At 42.3% G+C, this 22,886-nt stretch overlaps 1 protein-coding gene across 1 annotated transcript in view; it reads left to right on the top strand.

Annotated features, from left to right (window-relative positions):
- The window catches only part of LOC109921973 (unconventional myosin-XV-like), a 68,432-nt gene that overhangs the window by 9,416 nt on the left and 36,130 nt on the right, over positions 1-22,886 (top strand). Inside the window, exons 5-9 of the mRNA XM_048611154.1 lie at positions 4,423-4,584; positions 11,771-11,884; positions 12,664-12,722; positions 17,532-17,655; positions 21,673-21,768. Coding sequence (XP_048467111.1) covers positions 4,423-4,584; positions 11,771-11,884; positions 12,664-12,722; positions 17,532-17,655; positions 21,673-21,768 — 555 coding nt within the window. The remainder of the gene's footprint in view (positions 1-4,422; positions 4,585-11,770; positions 11,885-12,663; positions 12,723-17,531; positions 17,656-21,672; positions 21,769-22,886) is intronic.

Raw genomic sequence — 22,886 nt, 5'->3', positions numbered from 1 at the left:
GAAAGAAAAAAGCAGAGAATTATAGACCAGTTAGCTTTACATCAGAACTGGGGAAAATGCAAGAGACTACTATAAAAGATGTGAGAAGAAGTAATTTGGAAAGCGTTAGCTGGATAGGACAAAGCTAGCATGGGTTATGAAAGCAAGTCAAACTTAACAAACCTACTGGAGATTTTTGAGGATGCAACTAATAAAGTAGATGAAGGACAACCAGTAGATATGGTATATTTGGATTTTCAGGAGCTTTTGATAAGTTCCTCACAAGATGTAAGTGGACAAAGTTAAAGTATGTAGGATAAGGGAAATATGATTGAGAATTGGTTGACAGACAGGAAGCAGAGAGTGGGAATAAATGGGCTTTAATGAGTGACAGACAGTGACTAATGGGATACCACAAGGATCAATGCTTGGGCCCAGCTAATCATGACATTCTATAACAGACCTAAATGCAACATTTCTAAGTTAGTTGTGAGGAGGATCCAAGGAGGCTTCAAGATAATTTAGAAAGTTAAGTGAGAAAACACATGGTAGTCACTATAGTCCTAGAGAACTGCTCTATCAATACAGAGAGAAGACTGGTGGTGAGTTTAATCTAAAGGTCACCATACCTCAAGTGAGGAGCAAAGATGAGAAGGCAAGGCATTCATGGTAACCTCAGTCAGCACAGGAATTGAACCCACACTGCTGAGATCACTCTGCATTGGCAAACAAGCCATCCAACCAACTGAGCTAACAACCACCTATAAGAATGAATTGGTTTGGCTAGGCCTGTATTCTCTAGAGTTTTGAAGGATGCAAGAGGTTCTGATTGAAACATTTAAAATTCTAATGGGGCTGGACAGTCTAGATGCAGGGAGGATGTTTCTTCTGGTTGGGGAGTCTAGAACCAGAGAACACTGTCTCAGGTAATGGGTTAGACCATTTAGGACTGAGATTGGGAAACATTTCTTCACTCAGACTGTAGTGAACCTGCAGAATTCACTGCCACGGAGGGCAATGGAGGTCAAATCATTGAATATATTCAAGAAAGAGGGTTTTGTTTTTCAGACTTCAAAGGGGCATGGGAAGAATGTGGGATTATGAGACCATTGTGATGGACAATCAGCCATGATCGTATTGAGTACCTTAGCAGGTTCAAAGGGTTGAATAGCCTATGCCTGCTCCTGGTTTCTATGTTCTATGTTCTTTAGACATTTGGGGAACAGCGTTATGGTTTCTGCTCCACTTTATGTGAGGAATGACCGTCTGTGGTCAACTAAAAAAGTTCAATTGAGTTGTGAAGAGGATGTAAGGAGGTTACAAAGGGATATGGATTGGTGAAGTGAGTGGGCATTAATTTGTCAAATGGAGTACAATGCGGAAAACTGAGAAACTGTGCATTTCAGTAGAATGAAAAACAATTGTGTTATCTGAATAGTGAGAGATTGCAGATAGAATTGGGTGTTCTAGTGCATGAATCACAATGTTAGCTACCAGGTACAACAAATAATTACAAAAGCGAATGAAAATGATCATTTATTGCAAGGGGAATTGAATGCAAAAAAAGGCTGCAGTTATACAGGACACTGGTGAGACTAAATCTGGAGCACTGTGCACAGTATTAATCTTGCTTAAGGAAGAATTAATCTTATTTAAAGCATTGGAAACAGTTCAGAGAAGATACTGATTTCTGGATGGATTGTCTTATGAGCAAAGACTGGATGGGCAAGGCTTACATCTACTGGAGTTTAGAAAATTCAGAGGAATTTGATTAAAACATATAAAATCCCTAAGGGACTTGGCAGAGCAGATGCAGAGATAGTAGGAACTGCAGATGCTGGAGAATCCGAGACAACAAGGTGCAGGGCTGGATGAACACAGCAGGCCAAGCAGCATCATAAAGATCAGAGTAGATGCAGATTTCCTTTTGCCGTAGGATATTGAACTAGGATCATGGTTTAGATATCAAAGGTAGATGAATTTCTGAAAATCTTGGATGGTGAAACATTATTTGTGGTCGGGGGAAATGTGGATTTGAAGTTAAAATCGGATCAGCCATGATCTTTTAGAATGGTGGAGTAAGCTCAAGGGGCTGAATGGCCTACTCCTGGTCCTAATTCATATGGATGAATGTTGAATTTGAATTTGGAATGTACTGTCATGTGTACTTCTACAAAAAAAATACAATGAAAAGTGTTATAAGTCACCTTAGCATGACTCCTGTATTAATGACAGAAGTCATAAGTAAATTCATAAATAACAATAAAAAGTAAATTTAAGACCAAAGTTTATCACAGTCCATTTAACGGGTCCCGGTTTCGGAGGAAGCCGATCGAAAGATGTAACGCACAGACAGAACGAGACCATTGATCCATGATGAGAACACTAGGCTGGGACACCAGGAAAACTGGGCCGAAAGCCTCTGCTGAAGAAAACCACCTCCAGGACAAGACCACTACCCTGGAGGAAAATTGCCGGGCCGGGGAGTCGGAACGCTGGGGAGTTGGAAAGCCGGGAGCCAGAACACCGGGAGTCAGAACATCGGGACTCGGAACGCCAGGAGGTCAGAATGACGGAAAATCAGAACACTGGGGAGTCAGAATGCCGGGGAGTCAGATTGCTGGGGAGTAGGAACACCAGGAGTCAGAATGCCGGGGAGTAGGAGCGTCGGGTGTCAGAACATCGGGAGTCGAATGCCAGGAGTCAGAACGCTGGGGAGTCAGAATGCCAGGAAGTAGGAATGCCGGGAGTTGGAACACCGGGAAATCGGAATGCCAGGGAGTCAGAATGCTGGGGATCAGAACGCCGGGATTCGGAATACCGGGGAGCCAGAATGCCGGGAGTCGGAACACCAGGAGTCGGAATGCAGGGCAGAAAGCATCTACTGAAGAAAACACCACCGGGAAAAGACCGCCAACACGGACAAAGACGCCACACCGGACCTTCGGAACGCTGGGAAGTTGGAACGCCGGGCGGGAAGCTTTCACCAGAGATTAAGCCAGACCGCCGACAAGACCTTCTGAATGACTGGCTGTAATTTGAAGATTCTCCTCCTTGTTCTGGACTCACCCACCAGAGGAAGTACTTTCTCCATGTCTATTTCTCTATTAAATCCCTTTATCGTTTTAAACACCTTGATTAAATTACCCCTCAACTAATCCTGTGAAGCTCTAAGTTCATTAGCCACCTTATTTCTCTGCACACACTTTCACTCTTTCCATTCAAACAAAGATTAAATACTTTAACATGTGGATGCTGAAATAATTCCTGTTTAGGCCTCAGTCACAATGTATAGTTTTAGCGTCTTCAGGTGATGGAAGAAGTTCTGAAAAACTTTAAGTGGGAGCCTACAGATGAATAAGCAGATTAAAATGCCTCAACTATGCTTTCACATACTGTCTGGGTTTGTGTGCCATAGACCCACTGTTATGCTGATAGTCCCAAAGAGATGGGGCTTTATTCTTTTGAGAAATGTGGATTATGAGTGATTTGATCAAAAATAAGGTGATGGTGTTCGTGTTGGTTGTCTTAGTGGAAACTGTGTTTTTCAACTGAACTGGTTAGGGACAGAATTAGAATAGAATTGGAAAATATATGCAACTCAGGAAGAGGCAATTCAGTCCATTGTGACCATACTTGCTCAGTGCAAGATAAACTCAATTCAGCTCACTGCCCCACCTTTTCCTGTGATCCTTCAACCTGACTTCAGGTACTTCCTAAGCCCTTTTGGAAGCAATGATTGAATATGTGGTCCCCACATCCTCAGGCAGTGATTTCCAGAACTGAACCACAAAAAATTTACCTTATGGAGATTTTAATAGTTCTCCCCTACCCAGAGAATATTGTTAAAAAATGTTCTGAGGACTCGGTCACGTAAATATGGAGAAACTATTTCCAACGTTGAGGGAGATCAAGAACATAATCAGAGGGGGATCATTGTGGAACAATATCAGAAAGCCGTTCTTCACAGGAAGGGGACCTCTGACCCTCCTGTAGGTGCTGAAGGCCAGTTTGAGATTTCAGACTGAGATTGATCATTTTTCAATCAGTAGAAGTTTCAAAGGACCATAGAAAAGTGGCTAAATGGAATTGATATACTGATTAGCCAGGATCTTATTGAACAGTGGCTCTGGGACTAATTCAGTCGCCAGAAAGGAGAGAAGAATATTTCCGGTTCTTTCCCCCTCATTGATTTGAGTTATTTTGCTCTTGTCAGAAACCATGTGGGAGATGCAAGTTAAAGGCATCATGCTGGTGTGGAACAGACTGGAGCACCTGTTGATACAGTCCAGTTATTATTTATCATATGTTTGTATTGTTGGATGATGATCATTTAGTGAGGCATTTTAAGGTTGCTGGGTTACTGCGCGCCGCTGCCTACTCTGTAATTATTGACTAGCCCAATATCTGCTGCTCTGAGGTTTGTCTCTGCATCTTGGGCAGGGTGGAGCATGTGAGATCACTAGCAAACAGGAGCACGAGGACTTCCTACGTTTGCTGCATTCTCTAGGAAGAATTGGGCTGTTGGAGGATCAACTGAAAACAACGTGGTCCATCTTGTCCTCCATCTTGCAGCTGGGCAATGTTTGTTTCACATCCTATGAGGTAGGTTGGATTGGCACAAATTCCAAACTTGGCATACAGTTGCATTACAAGCATGGTGCTGACGTGCTTCAGTTGTGTTTTGCTCCAACATTGAATTTCTGTTTACCGTATAAACCCTTGTGATAATTCAGGGTTTCCAACTGAAAGTCTACAGGAAGCCCATGGTGTTTTTTTTTTCTTTATTCTTTCACAGGATGTGGGCATTACTGACAAGGCCAGATTTATTGCCTATCTCTAATTGCCCTGGAATCAAGACTTGCTAGGCTATTCCGAAGGACAGTTAAGAGTCAGCCCACATAGCTGTCAGTCTGGAGTCACATGTAGACCAGACAGGCAGAGTGGCAGATCTCTTTCCCTCAAGGATGTGGGTGAACCAGATGGGTTTTTATAGCAATCAATACTAATTGTCATGGTCACCACTACTGGGACTAGCTTTGTAATTCCAGGCTTTTTAACTAAATTTAAATTCTGCCAGTTGCCAAGTGGGAGAGATAGTGAGGCTTCTTGACTGGAGACTGTTACAGATTTTAAAGAGGAATGATGTTTGACAACATTTTCTTCATGGTTTCGGGAGAGGCCAGTAGAAACAAGATGGCCACTAGGACAGCTGTGAGCCTCATCAGCTAGAGAGGAAATTCCTAAATTATAATCTAATAACAGCCCCATTACTTTTTAGAAAAGAATGGATACAAGTGCAGTTAGAGAGGGAATCATCATTACTATGGTTGGAGTGAAGATAGGATAACTGAAAAAGAAAAGACAAAGTAGACTGAGAATTTGAAAGAATCATAGAGACTAATGGTACGTTCAGAGGCCAGTCGCTTGAGAACAGTGGGAAGGAAACCATGAGGAGGACAGAGCATGCAGAGATCAATACAGAGATGGCTAGTGAAGGCAAGATTTGAATGGAGATGGGATAAATTGAACAGTGGAAGAGACTAGACCTTGAGGATAAAACTAAAACATCAATCTTCCTGTTCAGGAGAGTATACAACCATCAGACTGCAAGGGTGGGAAGGAGGATTCAGAGGAGGTAATAAGAGAGACAGATGGATTAGTGGCTATTTGTAAGCCAGGGAGAGGACAATTAATGCATATTTTAAATAAAGTTATGAAGATGATATATATAAGTACAAGCTTTGGAGTGACTAGGGAATCATATGTGAATGGCAAAAGGCTAGATCCGTTTGAAACAAGATGTGACCTGATATGATGGAATAAGAAACAGTTAAACATGAAATCCTATGACAGTCACGGTCACTATGTGTTATCTATGGTTCAGCCAATAGTCTTGGGCACTGAGTGGGGAGATGGTGGTTCGGTGGTCACATCACTGGTCTACTAATCTAGAGGCTTTAGCTGATGTCCTGGGGCAATGGGTTCACATCCCACCACAATATCTGGAAAATAAAGCTAGTCTCAGTCATGATAACCTTTCATCATTGGTCATAAAACAAAACCATTTGATTTGCAAAAGTCTTTTAAAGAAGGAAATCAGCTTTCTGTGTGTGTGTTGACTGCTGCAATTCCCAAGTAGCAACTGTGACTATACATTAAAAGTGCTTCATTGGCTGTCGAGCCACTTTGGAGTGTCCTGAGATGATAAAATGTACGTATAAATGTAATTCCTTTTGTACAAAAAAGCTTCAAGCCCTGACTGGAGAATATACAAGGCTGTAAGAGCAGTACAGTCTGGGAAAGGACTGACCCCATCTGTAATCCTGAAGGGTCACGTAAAATTCCTTCTTCCACACTTTCTGGTGAGGAACCAGTTGACAGAGTTCTGCGTCAATAGTGCCTGATGCTCCTTGACTGGCTGTCAGTGGGTGAAGAGATGTTCATGCTTTCAATCCCAACTCCTTCCCTCTTTCTTTAGAAAGAGAATCAACACTCTTCGGAAAAAGTTCTTCAGAGTCTAAGATTGCAAACCTGCTACAGATTTCTCTTTTCCATTGCAGTGCTGTAAATCTTTTGTCTTTGGCTGTGATAAATTTTCACTTCAGTAAGTTTAATTAAAGACTTGACATTGCAGTGATTCATAAGTTTCAGAGAACTTGAAGCAGTTGAAAAAGCGTGAGTATGTAACTTAGTTCAGCAAAGGCAAACATCTGGAAATACATTATCCGCTGACACAGAAAAAACAGATATATAATTAAAGTTTTCACTTGGTAATGTAGCAATTACATGAATAAGAAATAAATTATTCATAGATAACAAAGTAATGGAGTCATATATGGAACCAGAGAAAGTGGGAGGTCATTTGGCCCTTTGAGCTATAAAAACATATCTAGTAGCTGTTTAATTGCCCTGCCTTTCCCATGTTCTCAGTAATCAATTCTGCCCATTTCAGATTGTACACTTATCTTCAATAATCTTTTTATTTCTACAAAATTATACAAGTTCTGACAGTTCACTTTTACATCCTTTTACAAGTTTACTTTCATACTCTGTTTTCCTCTCTCGATCAATCTTTTATGTACCCTTTGCTAAATTCTAAATTCTAAATTTCTCCTAATACTCAGCTTTGTTACTTGTTTGAACAATTTTATGTGACACTTATTTAGATCTAATACTATCCTCTATTTCTTTTCCTGACTTTTTTATTCATTGAAGGAATGTGGGCTTTGCTTGCTGGCAAGCATTTATTGTCTTAGTGCCCCTGACAAGGTGGTGGTGGGCTACCTTCTTGAACTGCTGCAGTCCATTTTGTGGCAGTAACTCCACAATGCTGTTAGAAAGATAAAGCATTCGCAACAACCTTCAGCCAGAAATGTTGAGTGAATGATCCATCTTAGACTTCTTCAGAGATCCTCAGCATCACAGATGCCAGTTTTCAGCCAATTCAATTCATGATGTTAAGAAACAGCTGAAGGCACTGGAAATGACAAAAGTTATGAGCCCTGAGAACATTCCAGCAATAGTACTGAAGACTTGTGCTCTAGAAATGGCCAAACCCCTAGCCAAGCTCTTCCAGTACAGTTACAACACTGACATCTATCTGATAACAGGATAAATGCAACCTAGCCAATTAATACCCTATCCATTTACTCTCAATCAACAGTAAAGTGATGAAAGGTGTCATCAACAGTGCTATCAAGTGGCACCTGCTCAGCAATAACCTGCTCAGTGATGCCCAGTTTTGGTTCAGCTCGTGACCTCTTTACAGCCGTGGTTCAAACATGGACAAAAGAGTTGAATCCCAGAGGTGGGGTGAGAATGACCTCTTTAATGTAAAGGGCACATCTGAACGAGTGTGGCATCAAGAAGCCTAGCAAAACTACAGTCAATTAGAATCAGGGTTGGTGTCATACCTGGCATATAGGAGGATGGTTGTAGTTGTCAGAAGTTAGTCATCTCAGCTCCAGGACATCTCTGCAGGAGTTCCTCAGTGTAGTGTCCTAGGCCCAACCATCTTCAGCTGCTTCATCAATGACCTTTCCTTCATCATAAGGACAGAAGTCGGGACGTTCGCTGACAATTGTACAATGTTCAGCACAATTCATGACTCCTCAGATACTGAAGCAGTCCACGTCCAAATGCAGCCTGACATGGAAAAATCAGGCTGATAGTGGCACACAATCATGCCATACAAATGCCAGGCAATGGCCATCTCCAACAAGAGAGAATCTAATACTCATCACATGACATCAATAATGTTATCATCACTGAATTCCCTGATATCAACATCCTGTGACTTACCAATGACCAGAAACTAGACTGGACTAGCAATGTAAATACTGTGGCTATAAGAGCAAGTCAGAGGCTAGGAATCCTGTAGCAAGTAACTCACCTCCTGGCTCCCCATTTGCCCTAATAAATGTAGCTTTAACACCAGAAGAAGCTTAACACCATCCAGGGCAAGACAGCCTGTTTCGTTGGCTTAATGTTCACCAACATTCACTCCCTTCCAATGCTCAGTAACAGTGGTGTACTACCTACAAGATGCACTCCAGAAATTCACCAAGGCTCCTGAGATAGAACCCACAATCCAAACCCACCACCTCATTCATCTAGGAGGACAAAAGCACCAGACACATGGGAACAACAACACCTACAAGTTCCCATTCAAGCCACTCACCATCCTGATTTGGAAATATATTGCTGTTCCTTCAGTGTCACTGGGTTAAAATCTTGGAATTCCCTCCCTAAAGGCATTCTGGGTCTACCCACACCAAACAGACTGCAGTGGTTCAAGAAGGAAGCTCATCATCAACTTCTGTTGTGGTTTATCAAAGTTAAGTGCAGTTAATACACACTCATTGGTTAAAAGTGCTTTTTGCTTTTCAAAAGCTACCAGGCATACTGGGTCCAGTGAAAAAAGCGCCAGCCTATCCAGCCTCTCTTTATAACTCAAACCCTCTATCCCGGCAACATCCTGGTAAATCTCTTCTGAACCCTCTGCAGCTTAATAATATCCTTCCTATAACAGAATGACCAGAACTGGACATAGTACCCCAGAAGAGGCCTCAGCAACATCCTGTACAACATTACCCAAGCCCCTACTTTTAACTATATAATTTCTACCCCTGTTTGTTTTACCAAAATGCAATATCTTGCACTTATCCAAATTGAACACCATCTACTAATCTTCAGCCTATTGACCCTGTTGATCAAGATCTCTTTGTAGTCTTAGATAACCTTCTACACTGTCCACTGTATTGCCAATTTTGTTCATTCGCAAACTTACTAACCAAGCCTTCTATATTCTCACCTAAATCATTTATATAAAATGACAAACAAAAGTGGAGCCAGCATCAATCCAAATGGGGACACCACCATTCACAGGACTTTAGTCTGAAAAACAACCCTCCACCATCACTCTCTATCTCCTGCCATATTGCCAATTTTGTATCCAATTGACAAGCTCACCCTGAATTCCAAGTGATCCAAGTTTACTAATTAGTCTGCCATGCAAAACCTTGTCAAAGGCATTACTAAAGCCCAAGTAAGCAATGCCTACTGCCCTGCCCTCATCAATAGACGCATACAGTCATAGAAATGTACAGCATGGAAACAGACCCTTTAGTCCAACTTGCCCATGCCGACCAGATATTCTAAATTAATCTAGTCTCATTTGCCAGCATTTGACCCATATCCCCCTAAACCCTTCCTATTCAAGTACCCATCTAGATGACTTTTAAACGCTGTAATTGTACCAGCCTCCACTACTTCCTCTGGCAGCTCATTCCATACACGCACCACCCACTGTGTGAAAAAGTTGCCCCTTAAGTCCCTTTTAAAACATCCCTTCTCACCTTAAACCAATGGCTTCTAGTTTTGGACTCCCCTACCCTGTGGAAAAGACCTTGGCTATTCATCCTATCCACGCCCCTCATGCTTTTGTAAACTTCCATAAGGTCACACCTCAGCTTCCGATACTCCAGGGAAAATAGCCCCAGCCTATTCAACTCTCCCTATAGCTCAAACTCTCTAACCCCAACAACATCCTTGTAAATCTTCTCTGAACCCTTTCAAGTTTAAGTATATCTTTCCTATAACAGGGAGACCAGAATTGAACACAATATTCCAAAAGTGACCTCACCAATGCCCTGTACAGCGCAACATTTGCTTCCAATCCCTATACTCAATGCACTGACCAATAAGGGCAAGCATACCAAACGCCTCCTTCACCATCCTATCTACCTGTGACTCCACTTTAAGGGAACTATGAACCTGCACTCAAAGGTCTTTTTGTTTGGCAACACTCCCCACGACATTTCCATTAAGTGTATAAGTCCCGCCCTGATTTACTCTACCAAAATGCAGCATCACATGTTTATTTAAATTAAACTCATCTGCCACTCCTCGGCCCATTGACCCATCTGATCAAGGTCCCATTGTACTCTGAGGTAACTCCTTCCCTGCCCACTACACCACCGATCTTGGTGTCATCTGCAAACTTACTAACTATATCTCCTATATTCACATCCAAATCATTTATATAGGTGAGTAAAAGCTGTGGACCCAGCACTGATCCTTGTGGCACACCGCTGCTCACAGGCCTCCAGTCCAAAAAGTAACCCTCTATCACCAGATTCTGTCTCCTACCCTCGAACCATTTATGTATCTAAATGGCTAGTTCTTCCTGTATTCCATGTGATCCAACTTTTTTATCCAGTCTATCATGTGGAACCTTGTCAAATGCCTTACTAAAGTCTGCAGGACCATGACTGCCACTCTGCCTTCATCAATCATCCTCGACACTTCTTCAAAAAATTCAATCAAGTTGTGAGACATGATTTCCCATGCACAAAACCATGCTGATTATCCCTAATCATTCCGTGCCTCTGCAAATGTAGATAAATCCTATCTTTCAGAATCACTTCCAACAACTTACTAACCACCGAAGTCAGACTTACAGGTCTATAGTTCCGTTTCTCCTTACGTCTCCTTATAAACGTACAACATTAGCCACTCTCCAGTCATCCGGCATCTCAGCTGTAGTTATGGATGATACAAATATTTCTATTATGGGCCTGTAATTTCCTCCCTAACTTACCAAAACAGCCTGGAATACACTAGATCAGGACCTGGACATTTATCCACCTTTATATTTTCAAGATCTTCAGCACTTCCTCTTCTGTAATGTGAATTGTTTTCAAAACATCAATATTTATTTCTTTGAGTTCTGTGGCCTCTATTTCTTTCTCCACAGTAAAAACTGATGCAAAATATTCATTTAACTACCTCTCCCATCTCCTAAGGCTCAACACAAAGATGACATCTTTGATCTTTAAGGGGCCCTACTCCCTCTCTATTTGCTCTCTTGTTCTTAATGTACTTGTAGAATCTCTTTGGATTATTCTTATCCATATTTAACCTTATCGGCCATGTGCCTTTTATACTTACCATTTGACAGCATCTGTCAACATGGCTATTAGGATTTTTAAATTTCTGATTTCGGCAGCTGACAGATGTGAAAGGGGACTGTGGTTCGTTTCCCTCTCACAGCTCTATGTTACAAGAGAACTGGCAGAATGGAAGTGCAGGAACCCTGAATGGAATCTCCTCTCAGAGATGCAGAGCTCATCCTTTTTGCATGGGATTGACACTCCTTAGATAATCTGGCCCGGATAATCTGACCTTCAAACTCACAGGAGCTCTCAAACAGCCCCGCTACAATCAGCAGAATTGCCTACTACAGGGTGTCTCTGACATGTGACTGACCTTGGGGGTGCTTTTCTAGGATGGATCCCAGGAGCTCGCTGTCATTGTTAGTTACACCGAGATACGAATTGTGGCCCAGATGCTACAGGTCTCTTCAGACAGGCTTCACGGTGCCATCACACAGCGTGTGACAGTGAGTATAACACAACACGAGACAAAGCAATCATCGCTCAGAACTATATTGACAGGAGGGACTCTGGCAAAGCATTGGCTGTTTGAACACCTATTTCCTTTCAACATGTGTCTGTCTATTAGTCTGTGTGCATGTGTTCATGGACCTCTATCAATGTGTAAACCTGTCTCTGTGGCTATATTTAATTTTCTTTTGTATTTGTCCATGTTGCTAACTTTCTCTACCGTCTCTTCCTTTAAGAATTGTCCAAAACCCTATGACTGGGAGAAGGCACATCTTGCCTCATCATTCTCATATCAGCCCTCAGCCCCTCAGACACAAGCAAATAATCGCCCCTGGGGTTTCCCTGGTCTCAAGCACCAGAGATAGGCAGGAAACGTCCTACATGTAACAGTGAATCCAATAGGGAAACCTAAAGAAATAGTCTCCCTCTGCATTTCCCTGTCCATGCTCTCAACAATAGGAAAATCCATTTGGAGAGGCAAATACTCAAGCGTAAGAAGAGATGGGACAATTAAAGGATAGCAACATGAGCGTGTATAGCTGTATGTTTCATGAATCCTTCAGCTTTGCAGTATCTGTGTTTCTTTATGTTCTTGTCTGTGGGCATGTGAGTGTGAGAGTGGAAGTATATGTATTGCATGTAAATGTTGGTTCATATATGGATAGGTATGTTGATAAAGCACATACTGTGTGGGTATGGTACATGTGTGATCATCATGTCGGTTCCAGTAAGCACATACACAGAAATAAAACAGATTTGATTTATATCATTTCAGGAGACCAGTTATGACCGGATATTTTCCCCTCTCTCTGTGGAAGGTTCCATAGATGCCAGGTATTTGATGCACAACCTGTCAAAGTTTGGTCCAAAATGTATTTGTGCACCCTTTTGTCTTTATGCTTTTTAAAAAATGTTTTTTTCTCTTGTCTTATTTCAGTTTCATTCCTACCTTCAAGTCTGTTTTATGAACTCTTGACCTCTCTCTCACTGTCTCTCTTGCTTGTGCTCGATGGTAACCCCATCAACTAAGGATTGAAGGGGAGGGGTTAATAGGCTAAACAAAGGGAATATGTTTACAACACTGCATTCTGTAGGAAACTATTTGCATTTTTGAACAATAATGTAAAATGGAAGCTGGAATGCTTTATTGAAAAATAGAGAAGCTTTGAAAACAAGTTTTACATATTGTTCAGTCATGTTGCTTTTTGAAAGCAAAAAGAGGGGAGAGTCAAGACTGAATGACACCAAGAATCTTCTGAGATAAGGAAATTTTGTCTGAAAGCAGATTGGTTGAGTTGCAGAGAGTTGCAAATGTGTAAGTGCCAACAGCAGGAGAGAATGAAACTATCCAGCCTGCAGGCAGCATCCTCTCTCTGTCTGTCTCCCACCATTTAGGGAAAAGCCTGAAAAGTCCAGCAAACTTAAAAGAAAGGATTTGTGTAAGTTCACCTGCTCCACCATTGAATCAAAGGATGACCATCACTGGACAAAAGGCAGCATCTTAGGAAAGGTCTGTGAGAGAAAAAAGGACTGTCCATCTTGTGGTCAAGACTTTTGATACCCTGTCAATTCTTTGCCGCCCATAGTGTACGTCTAAAACCATTTATCTTTTGTTTGTCTTAATTGTTAACTCATGATAACATATGACCATGGCCAATGTTACAGCATGGAAATACTAGGATATCTGAGACGCCTAAATGGAGAGATGGGATGCTTATTAACATGGAAATCAGGCTTCATACATTGAATACAATTTAAAATGGACTCTTGCCTCCAGGGCTCACCAGAGGTTTGTGAACACGGCGGAGAGAGAACTAACAGTTTCATGGGCTGTGTTGCTGCCTTAGTGTTCTTTGGGCTGGGAGGAGCAGGAGTGTTGCCAAAGATCTGATCTACTACCTCTCATCCTTGCAGCCTAATTAACAATCTGCCTGATTGTTAAAACCATTTGGCTGGGAGCAACCCCAAAGATACCTAGCTTCAGCCTCCTGTTTCGTCATTCCTTCCCACAGGTCAGACTAGCCAGCTGCTGGGTGGAAAGCAAAGCCAGGAGTTGTTAAAGCAGCGTAATGATCCCAGCTAATGTAATTACTGGGCAAGTCAGATCCTAGACTGAATTCTGGTTTGAATAGATCTTCTTTTTAAAAAAAATGTCATCCGCAAACTTACTAACCATGCCTTCTATATTCTCATCCAAATCATTAATATGAATGACAAACAAAAGAGAACCCAGAACTGATCCCTGTGGAACACTGCTGGTGACAGGCCTCCAGTCCGAAAAGCAAATCCCCAACATTAATGTCTCCTGCTGTTAAGCCAATTATGTATCCAGTTGGCAAGCTCACCCTGATCCCCAAATGACCTAACTTTACTAATTAGTCTACCATGTGGATCCTTATCAAAGGCTTTACTAAAATCCAAATAAACAAAGTCTACTGCTCTGCTATCATCAATCTTTTTGGTAACTTCCTTGAAAAACTCAACGAAGTTGTGAGACATGATTTTCCTCACACAAAACCATGCTGACTATCCCTAATCAATTTTTGCCTCTATAAATGTTCATAAATCCTATCTTTTATAATCACCTCCAACACTTTACGCACAAGCGAAGTCAGAGTCACAGATCTATAGTTCTCCAGTTTGTCCTTACAAACTTCCTTGAACAAAGATACAACATTAGCCAACATCCAGTCATCACCCGTAGTTATAGATGATGCAAATATTTCTGCAAGGGGACTCATAAGTTCATCCCTTACTCCCCACGACGTTCTGGGATACATTAGATCAGGTCCCAGAGATTTATCCACCTTTGTATTCTCTAAGACCTTCCAAACTTTCTTTTCTGTAATGTGAACTGTTTTTAAAACATCAAAGTTTACTTGTCTGCATTTGCTGGACTCCATTTCTTTCTTCACAATAAAAACTGACGCAAAATATTCATTTAGTACCTCTCCCATCTCCTGGGTTTCAACACAAAGATGACCTCCTTGATGTTTAAGAGGCCTGATCCTCTCTCTGGTTACCCTCTTGCTCTTAATGTACTTGTAGAATCTCTTTGGATTATCTTTAACCTTATCTGCCAACGTTATCTCATATCCCCTCTTTGCCTTCCTGAATTCTTTCTTAAGAATGCCCCTACACTCTTTATATTGATTAAGAGATTCAATTGAACCAAGTTCTCAATACCTAAAACAATGTTCTATTTTATTCTTTAGTAGAACCTCAATATCTTTATTCATCCATTGTTTCTTAATCTCATCAGCCTTATCCTTCACTCTAACAGGAACATGATGTCTCTGAATTCTCAGCATCACACTCTTGAATGCATCCCATTTGTCAGACATCCTTTTACCTGCAAGCAGTCTCTTCCAATCAACTTTTCAAAGTCCTTGTGTCATACCATTAAAATTTTCCGCACTCCAATCAAAAACTTTAACTTTTATAGAAGGCTTATCTTTTTCCATAACCATTTTGAAACTAGTAGAATTTTGATAGCTCGACCAAAAGTGTTACCCCACATTTACTTCCGTCACCTGCCCTGCCTTATTGCCCAAAAGATTGTCTAGTTTTGCTCCTTCTCTGGTAGGAGCATCCATATATGGATAAACAAAATTTTCTTGAGCGCATTTGACAAATTCTTCACCATCTAAACCTTTAACACTATGGTAGACCCAGTCAATGTTTGGAAAATTAAAATCCTCCATTATTATAACCTTATTATGCTTATATATATCTGAGATCTCCCTACATATTGTTTCTCAATTTTCCACTAACTACTGCATCTCTGAGATGACAAATGTTGGATTAGTTGCACCAATGGCCTGCTGCAATCCGCCATTCACCAGCATCTGCATGTCACCAGGATCAATGCCCGCTCCCCTCCCCCTCCACCCCCACCCCCACCCCCACCACCACAACAAAAGCCTCATATTCCCTCATGTCTTGCTCTAACCTGAGAGTCCATTACCTCCCATTCCCCCACTACCTCTCCGCAGGTAATGAGGGATGCAAATGGAATCTTGTCATCTATTGCCAAAGGAATAGAGAATAAAAGTAGGGAAGATTTGCTGCAGCATAACAGAACATTAGTGAGACCTCACCTGGAATTTTATATACAATTTTGGTTCCCTTTCTTGAGGATGGATGTAGTTTCACTAGGCTGATTCCAGATATGAGGGCCTTGTCTTATGAAGGGAAATTGAGCAGTTTAGGCCTAAACTCACCGGAGTTTAAAAGAATGAGACTCGGAGGTCTAAGTGAGGCACAAGGAGTAAATTTAAGGAGACTGATCTTTAATTCATAAGGGTTATGGAGAGCAGGCAGGACAATGAAGTTAAGGCCTAGATGAGATTACTCATGATCATACTAAATGGTGGAACAGTTTCAAGGGCCTGAATTGTTGTTTCTGCTCCTAGTTCTTATGTTCTTTTAGCAATGATTCAATCCCCCCCACCCCCCACCATTGCCTCTACAGTTGTCAGTTGCACCCTCCGAAATGATTGACAGACAGATTCCCAGGATTGCACTAGGCCTGGACTCTGACCAACTTCAACAAGCAGACCCCTGGCCACAGTATTTGCAGCTGCCTGACTGACAATATATGATGTCCCTCACTGCTGTTGCTGGCCCCCACAGGGCTGACCACACTGCCCACTCGCCAGACTGTAGTCAGACAGAACCCTGACCATGGGCGTCCCAAGCTGATCACTGCCTGGACAGTTTGTGGATTGTGATGTGAGTGACGGTTCTGAGACTCCCTGACTGACAGCACTTCCCTCTGCCCCCCACTTCCCCAGCCAACTGGACTGAGGACTATCTGTTTCCGACTGGGCTATAAAGTTCTTTGGGAAGTTCTGAGCTTTTTTTTTGTTTAACTCTTTCATGGGATGTGGGGTCATTGCCTAGACCAACATTTATTGGCCTTTCTAAATGCCCTAGAGAATGTGGTGGTTAGCTGCCTCCCTGAAACACTTCAATCCATGTGCTGTCAGCAAGGGAAGTGCCGTTCTGAAAGGCGCTATGTAAATGCAAGTTTTTCTTTTTCTGCCACTCACTCTTTCCCTCCCTTTCTTCTCTGCCACTTTCTCTCTGTCTCTCTCTCACTGTTCCTCCTCCCTGTCTCTCTCTCAGTCTAGATCCAGAATTGATTTGGAGGCAGTGAAGGGCAGCTTTTGAAATGTCCGTGTCAGAAATTCTATCCAACATGTTCCTGTCTCTTTGTGGAATCTTGGCAGAGACAGAATGCCAGTGGTACCAGTTACCTGTCCAGTAGTGTGAGCTTGTTAGCCATTAGCAATTAGATGCCTCCTTGGTGACAATTAATGATGATGCTGCCTGGTTTGAGGCTGCCCAGACCCCCACCTAGATCAGCAGCACCCACTTCTGGTTTGTCTGTTGGCCTTCCTCCAACTCCACCAACACCCCCACCCCCCAATAGAGTTCACCCTTCATCCCCATGGAGGTGAGACTCCGGGAGACTACCTGTTCATTCAAGACTCCAGAATGATCATATTAGCAGGAAGATCTCATAAACCATTGGAACTGGTCTCATTCCTCATTTAAAACCTTGGGCAGGAAGATGTGACCCTTTGCCTCAGTTTGGTGATTGTGAAGATGTGGTAACAATTTGTTTTATTTTCTCAGAGACAGTATCACCAAAGCACTTTATTCTGTCCTGTTTGATTGGCTCATCCAGCAAACCAATCTGTGTCTGATGCCGGTGGAGATGGATAGCTCAGTGGGGATTGTGGATGTCTATGGATTCGAGGTAAGACTCAATATATCCGTAAATCTTATCTGTTAGTTCTATGCTGTGAATGTTCCACATGTATATATGTTTGGATATAATACATTGAATAACTAAAATGACAGATATCAGGCAGCGTGCAATGTGTCCTTCCTCATAATAAAGAATACTTACATTTATTTTGCACCTTTTGCAGTCACAGATGCCTTGATGTTCTTTAGGTCTATTGTAAAGTAAGTACTTTTGACACATACCCATTGTTGCAAAATGGGAAATGCAGCAATCAATTTGTGCACAGTGAGCTCACACAAATCATAATGTGATAATGGTCAAATAATCTGCTTTGAGGGATAAATATTGGCCATGACACCTAGGAGAACTGCCAGCTTTTCTTCAGAATAGTGTCATGTGATCTCCAAGAGGGCTAACCTCATAGAGGTCAGTGTCATAGAGTCCTTCAACAAGGAAACAGACCCTTCGGTCCAACCAGTCCATGCCAACCATGTTCCCAAGCTAAACTAGATCCATCTGCCTGCGCTTCGCACATTTCCCTCCAAACCTTTCTTATTCATGAACTTATCCAAATGTCTTTTGAATGTTGTAATTGTACCTGCATCTGTCACTTTCCCTGGCAGTTCATTCCACACTTGAACGACTCCCAGTGTAAAAATGTTGCCCATCATGTTATCTTAAGATAACATCTGAAAATTAGCACCTCTGATTGCAATTCTTCAGGATGGTATCTGAGTGCCAGCCTGGAGCTCTGCGCTCAAGTTTTATTTGCTTTTTTCACATTCTACAAATGTTCTTTGTTCAAGATCTGGAAACCAGAGCATATTACTGATTTTTCAGCTCTGAGCCAGGTGTATAATCAAGTGTAGAATAATGCAAATTAAACATTATAATTGTAATAAATAAGTATGAAATGGGATTAGACTGTCTAATACATTTCCATTAAATAAAGGAGACAGTGTAGAGGTAGATTTACTCTATATCTAACCCTGTGCTGTACTTTTCCTGGGAGTGTCTGATGAGGACAGTTTGTAAATTACAAAGTAGTGAAGTTAGGCTGATCCTGTAAAGCTCTACTATTTTACAACTAGAACATTGAATCCAATTTGGTCACCACACTTCAGGAAGGCTGTTGAAGTCCTCAAGAGGATGCAGAGGAAATAGACAAGAGTGGTTCCAGGGGTGGGAAGATTTTGCTAACAATGTTTGGTTTGGAAAGTTGGGATCATCCTTCTTTGAGCAGAGGAGTTTGACACAAGATTTGATCAAGTTGTACAAGATAGAGTTAAGGTAGACAGCGAAAACTTTCCCCATGGCTGATTTTACAAGGACTGAGAGGGGACAGATTTAAAGGCTTGAGCAAGAGATGTGGGGAATATATTTTACACACTGAACAGCAATGACCTGGAACATCTTGACCGCAAGGGGTTTGGAAGCAGTGGTGATCAACAGAATTCACAAAGAAATTGGAAGTAAATGTTTGGGCCATGGGGTTACAGTGGGTGACAGAAGGGAATAGGATGTGCTGGATTGGTATTGTATTAAAGATGACTCCATACTGAGCCCATGCGTCAATTAATAAAATAGTTCTAACTGGCTGTATCCCAATAGGTTATGTTTAGAAGAGAAAGAGAGGAAGAGGGGAACTGATTGAAATATATACAATTCTAACAAGTCTAGACAGACAAGATACAGAGAGGATGTTACTTCTGGTTGGGGAGTCTAGATGCAGGATATAGGATAGACCATTTGGAAATGAGATGAAGAAACATTTGTTCGCTCATAGATCAATCTGTGGAACTCGCTACCACAGAATGCCAGATCGCTCAGTGTATTTAAGAAATAGATTGATCAATTTTTACAATTTAAAGACATTAAGGAGTAAGGGGAGAAAGTGGAAATATGGTACAGGGTGAACCATGATCATATTGAACGGCAGAGCAGGCTCAAAGAACTGATCAAAAACTGAAATTGTTGGAGAAACTCAGCAGGTCAGGCAGCACCTGTGGAGGGAAAGCAGAGTTAATTATTAAAGTCTAGTGACCCTTCTTCGGAATTGAGTTCCACAGATAAAGTTATAGTCATACAGCATAGAAACAGACCCTTCAGTCCAACCAGTCTATGCCAACCATGTTCCCAAACTAATCTAGTCCCATCTGCCTATACTTACCCCATATCTTTCCAAACATTTCTTATTCATGTACTTATCTAAATGTCTTTTAAACATTGTAACTGTATCTGCATCCATCACTTTCTCAGGCTGTTCATTTCACACATGAACCACTGACTGTGTAAAAGAATTGGCCCTCAAGTCTTTTTTAAATGTTTCTACTCTCATCCTAAAAAAATGCCCCTAGTCTTGAAATTCCCTACCCCAGGGAAAAGACGCCTGCCATTCACCTTATCTATACCCCTCGTTATTTTACAAACTTCTATAAGATCACCCCTCAAACTCTTGTGCTCCACTGAAGAAAGTCCCAGCCTATTCAGCCTCTCCTTATAACTCAAACCTTCCATTCCCGGCAATATCCTTGTAAACTTCTTCTGAACCCTCTCTGGCTTAATGATATCCTTCCTATAACAGGACGACCAGAATCTGGACACGGTACTACAAAAGAGTTATCACCACATCCTGTACAACCTCAACATAGCATCCCGACTCCTATACTCAAAGGTCTTAGCAAAGAAGGCAAGCATGCTAAATGCCTTCTCAACCACCCTATCCATATGTGAGACAAATGTGGGTCGGATCGAGTCCCGAAGGAGCCGGTCCCCGGAGCGACCAAGGGGCAGCAGAGGAGCTGCATACGTGGAGCGACAGTGGGGCCGCAAACCTGGGGTATCGTGGGGGCCGGGTCCCACAGTGACGGGTGGCTGAGAGAGCTCTTCGGCTGGAGGTGGCTTCGATGGGCTCTGGAGCGGTGGCAGCGTTTTCGGAGGTGGCTGTTGAGTCGGTCTGTCAGTCTGTGAGGCCTGGAGCAGGGGCTTCGTTTTCCATGTGGAGCAGGCCCCTGACAGGGGCATGGCACAGACTGGTGTAGCCCAGAGCAGGACACTCTCAGCAGCATAGCATGGGCTGGAAAACCTGGAATGTGACTCTGGCTGTGGTATAGCAGTGAAGATGGAAAGTTGGACTCTCTTTAAGTTATATTTCTGTATTTTATTCTGTGAATGGCGCTCATATACATGCAATGGTGCACACTTTTCACTGCATTTTATTTTGAATGTAAGTGACAATAAAAGATATTCCTTCCTGACAGGGAGTTGGTTCACAATTTGAAGGTGTTGAACTCAATAAATATTAAGTGCAGAAGATGATAAGGGGCCTAGTCTGAAGATGAGGTGTGGTTCCTCCAGTTTGCACAGTGATTCACTCGAGCACTGCAGTATGCCGGGGACAGACACATGGGCATGCGAGCAGGATGCTGTGTTAAAGTGACCAGCTATGAAAGGTCGGGGTCATGCTTGCTCACAGATCGGAAATTTTGCCCACTCTACACTGGAGAAACCAGTGACTGCTTTGCAGAACACCTCCAGTGTGAACCAACTCCCATTCCTTCCCTTTCTTTTAGCTTTACTTGTTACATTCTCTGTCTTCATGTCCTCTCTCCCCTCCCTCCACCCCAGTGGGACTGTCTGTTCTTTCCAATCTGGCAGATAGACGCACCGTTGTTCTGCCATTCACACATTCCAATCACTTAATCTGAACTGTCAACACCCTTCCTCCCCAAGCACTCCAACCACCCCCAACAATTACAAAAATGCTGCTCCCTCCACACATCACATCAGCTCTGATGAAGAGGCATCTAGACTTAAAACGTTAGTTTGCTCTCTCTCCATGGATGCTGCCTGACCCACTGTGATCTCCAGCATTTGTTGTTTTAAGTTTGGAACAGACTGCCCATGGGTACAGAACCTTTATTAAACCTTTCCATATTTCATTTTAATAGTTTGTTTTTGCTTGTTTGTTTGGAGCTTTTGCTGGCTTATTACAACAGGGTTGTTTTTGTGTGCGTTTGTCCTTAGGATCTGGGCGTGAACAGTTTTGAGCAGCTTTGCATCAACTATGCCAATGAACAGCTGCAGCATTTCTTCAGCCAGGCTGTGCTTACACAGGAACAGGTAAATGACTATTGGGCCAAATGATGAGGGGGTTATTTTGGCGAAAGGATTAAAATAGGTATTAAATATGTGCTGTGCTGAAGAGGTTGAGGGTGTGGATTTAACAGACTGTGTATGAGCAAATTAATGATTAATGTAATTCCAACAGTCTGGCAGTGTTTTCATATTCATAGATTCAATACAATTTCCCCAAAGCTGTGTATGTAGCCTACACTCGCACACACACTACTAGTGAGAGTGTGGATAGCATTGGCCAAGAGAGAAGCAATGTGGAAGGATAGCTCATGTATCAGAGGCTCTGACAGGGGAGGTCCAGAGATGGAACAATGTCCTGTAGATATCCACAGGGTGGGAGAAGGTCATAGAATGTGGATTGGAAGAGAAGCCCAGGAGGTGACAGTCTGGAGCGCTGCCTGCTACTCCCATGCTGCAAGAAGCTTGATGACCTGACATGACTGCTCAAGGTAAGATCCCATCTCAACAAACACACAATTCAATAACTGCAGCAACATCACTTTCACAACTTCAAAACCTTGCATCCACCATTTAACTATACATAGGTATGAACATTTACTTGCATGGGTAAGGTTTACTCATGTATGCCAGTAGGAGCAGGTTAAAGAAATAAAGATTTTAAGAGAAACGGGAGCAAGTCAATCTTTGTTGGTGAGAGATGAGGAGACAGAAAAGGTGGTAATATGTGGAATTCATTGTGAGAACAGCAGTGTTCCATTACGTAACATGAGGTTGGAGAGTCTGGTGAAAAGTGGTGAAGTGTTTGTAGGAGTAAAAGAGAAATTCTCAGTTCCAGAAATGCAGTTTATCCTTGGTAATGATATAGCTGGATCACAGGTGACAGTGATGCCTACTGTGGTTGAAAAGCAATACCATACTGCACTACACCATATCGTACAGAACTGCACCACGCCATTCTGCACAATACTGGACCACACTGTATTGCACAGCAACACACCGTACTGCACTGCAGCGTACCAGACTGCCCTGCACCATGCTGTACTGCACCACACCATACTGCATTACACCACACTGCACCATACCATACTGCACTACACCACACTGCACCACACCATACTGCACTACATCACACTGTACCACAC

Source organism: Rhincodon typus, chromosome 23, assembly GCF_021869965.1.
Source record: "Rhincodon typus isolate 14 chromosome 23, sRhiTyp1.1, whole genome shotgun sequence".
NCBI lineage: Eukaryota > Metazoa > Chordata > Chondrichthyes > Orectolobiformes > Rhincodontidae > Rhincodon > Rhincodon typus.
This window is presented reverse-complemented; position numbering and strand designations above follow the sequence as displayed.